Source organism: Buceros rhinoceros, unplaced genomic scaffold, assembly GCF_000710305.1.
Source record: "Buceros rhinoceros silvestris isolate BGI_N320 unplaced genomic scaffold, ASM71030v1 scaffold7134, whole genome shotgun sequence".
NCBI lineage: Eukaryota > Metazoa > Chordata > Aves > Bucerotiformes > Bucerotidae > Buceros > Buceros rhinoceros.
The window spans coordinates 80,506-81,740 of NW_010407578.1; the positions used below are offsets into that span (position 1 = coordinate 80,506).

At 52.9% G+C, this 1,235-nt stretch overlaps 1 protein-coding gene across 1 annotated transcript in view; it reads left to right on the top strand.

The window, feature by feature from the left end:
- The first annotated feature begins 591 nt into the window (after nt 1-591).
- IFNLR1 (interferon, lambda receptor 1) overlaps nt 592-1,235 on the top strand; it is a 3,264-nt gene continuing 2,620 nt past the window's right edge. The window contains exons 1-2 of the mRNA XM_010134520.1: nt 592-710; nt 964-1,142. Coding sequence (XP_010132822.1) covers nt 592-710; nt 964-1,142 — 298 coding nt within the window. The remainder of the gene's footprint in view (nt 711-963; nt 1,143-1,235) is intronic.

Below are 1,235 nucleotides of genomic sequence, written 5' to 3' on the forward strand. Positions count from 1 at the left end.
GCACTGTAAAGTGGAAAGAGTCGTGTAAAGTGAAATATTCTGCTGTGTTTAAAATTTGGCTCTAGAAAGTGGCGGGTCGAAGGCTGGTGATGTACCTGTCTAGCTGCTAGGAACAAACGGTGCCAGGGAAGCACACGTGGCAAGCCGGCATGCTGCCCCTCGCTGCCTTCGTGGTGGGCGCTGCCTGCAGAGAACTGGCACTGACTGGCAGCACGAGCTGGCTGTGCCTGCCTCACCCGGGGATAGGGGCTGCGAGCGCAAGGAGTCGGGTTGGAGTTTGTGGGCTTGTAAACCGGGAGACAGCGAAACCCAGTGAGAGCGGGGGGAGGGCACTCCAACCGATGAGCAGGGTGGCTCACACAAACACAGGTCTAATTCTGAAAGCTGTCGAGATGAAGATGTTTTGTGGGAGATGAGGAAAACACAACTACAGTGCAGACACACCAGCTCCCGCTGCAAATGGCCAGTCTTAAATGAACCAAGCTGCTCTGCCCCTGATTTTGAAACCACCTTGGTCAAACCCGAGTGATATTTCCTATCCCCAAACGTATTTCAAATCATCCCTGCAATCTTCTCTTTCCATCAGGTCACATGCAACTTCCCCCTCCTCAAAATGTTACACTCCTGTCAAAGGCTTTCGACATGATCCTGACATGGATGCCAGGAGAAGGCTCTCCACCAGACGTGAGGTACACGGTGAGGTATGAGAGGTAAGCGCTGACCAAGGCTGTCGGCCTGAAGCACAGCCCAGGGCGAACCTCTGTACGGCACATTAACCCCTGTCACAACGATCAGTGACGCGGCTGCAGCCTCGCACCAGAACCAACCCTCATCTGTCTGGAAAGTGCTCGGAACTCTGAGCAAGACTCAGTACCCACCCTCCAAAACACCTCCTTCTCTTGCTCTGAAAATTATAACAAACCAGCACATTTAATATTATGGTCTGCTTCCTTCTTTTTTTAGCGGGGAACCCATGAACAAATGGAAAAGCGTTCATCATTGCAAAAATATTCAGAGTACCTCCTGCAACCTGACTTGTTCAGTTCCAAAGTTCGTTCAAATCCGGGCTCGAGTAAAAGCTGTTTCTGGACCGTTCCAGTCGCCATGGGTAGAGTCCCAGTCCAAGGAATACCATCTGGATGGTGAGTGCCTGTCAGGTTACAGCCTCGCTGCGAGGACACCCAACAGCGTGGCGGGGAGCCACAGAGTGGGTCCCACCGCCCCGCACCAAGGAG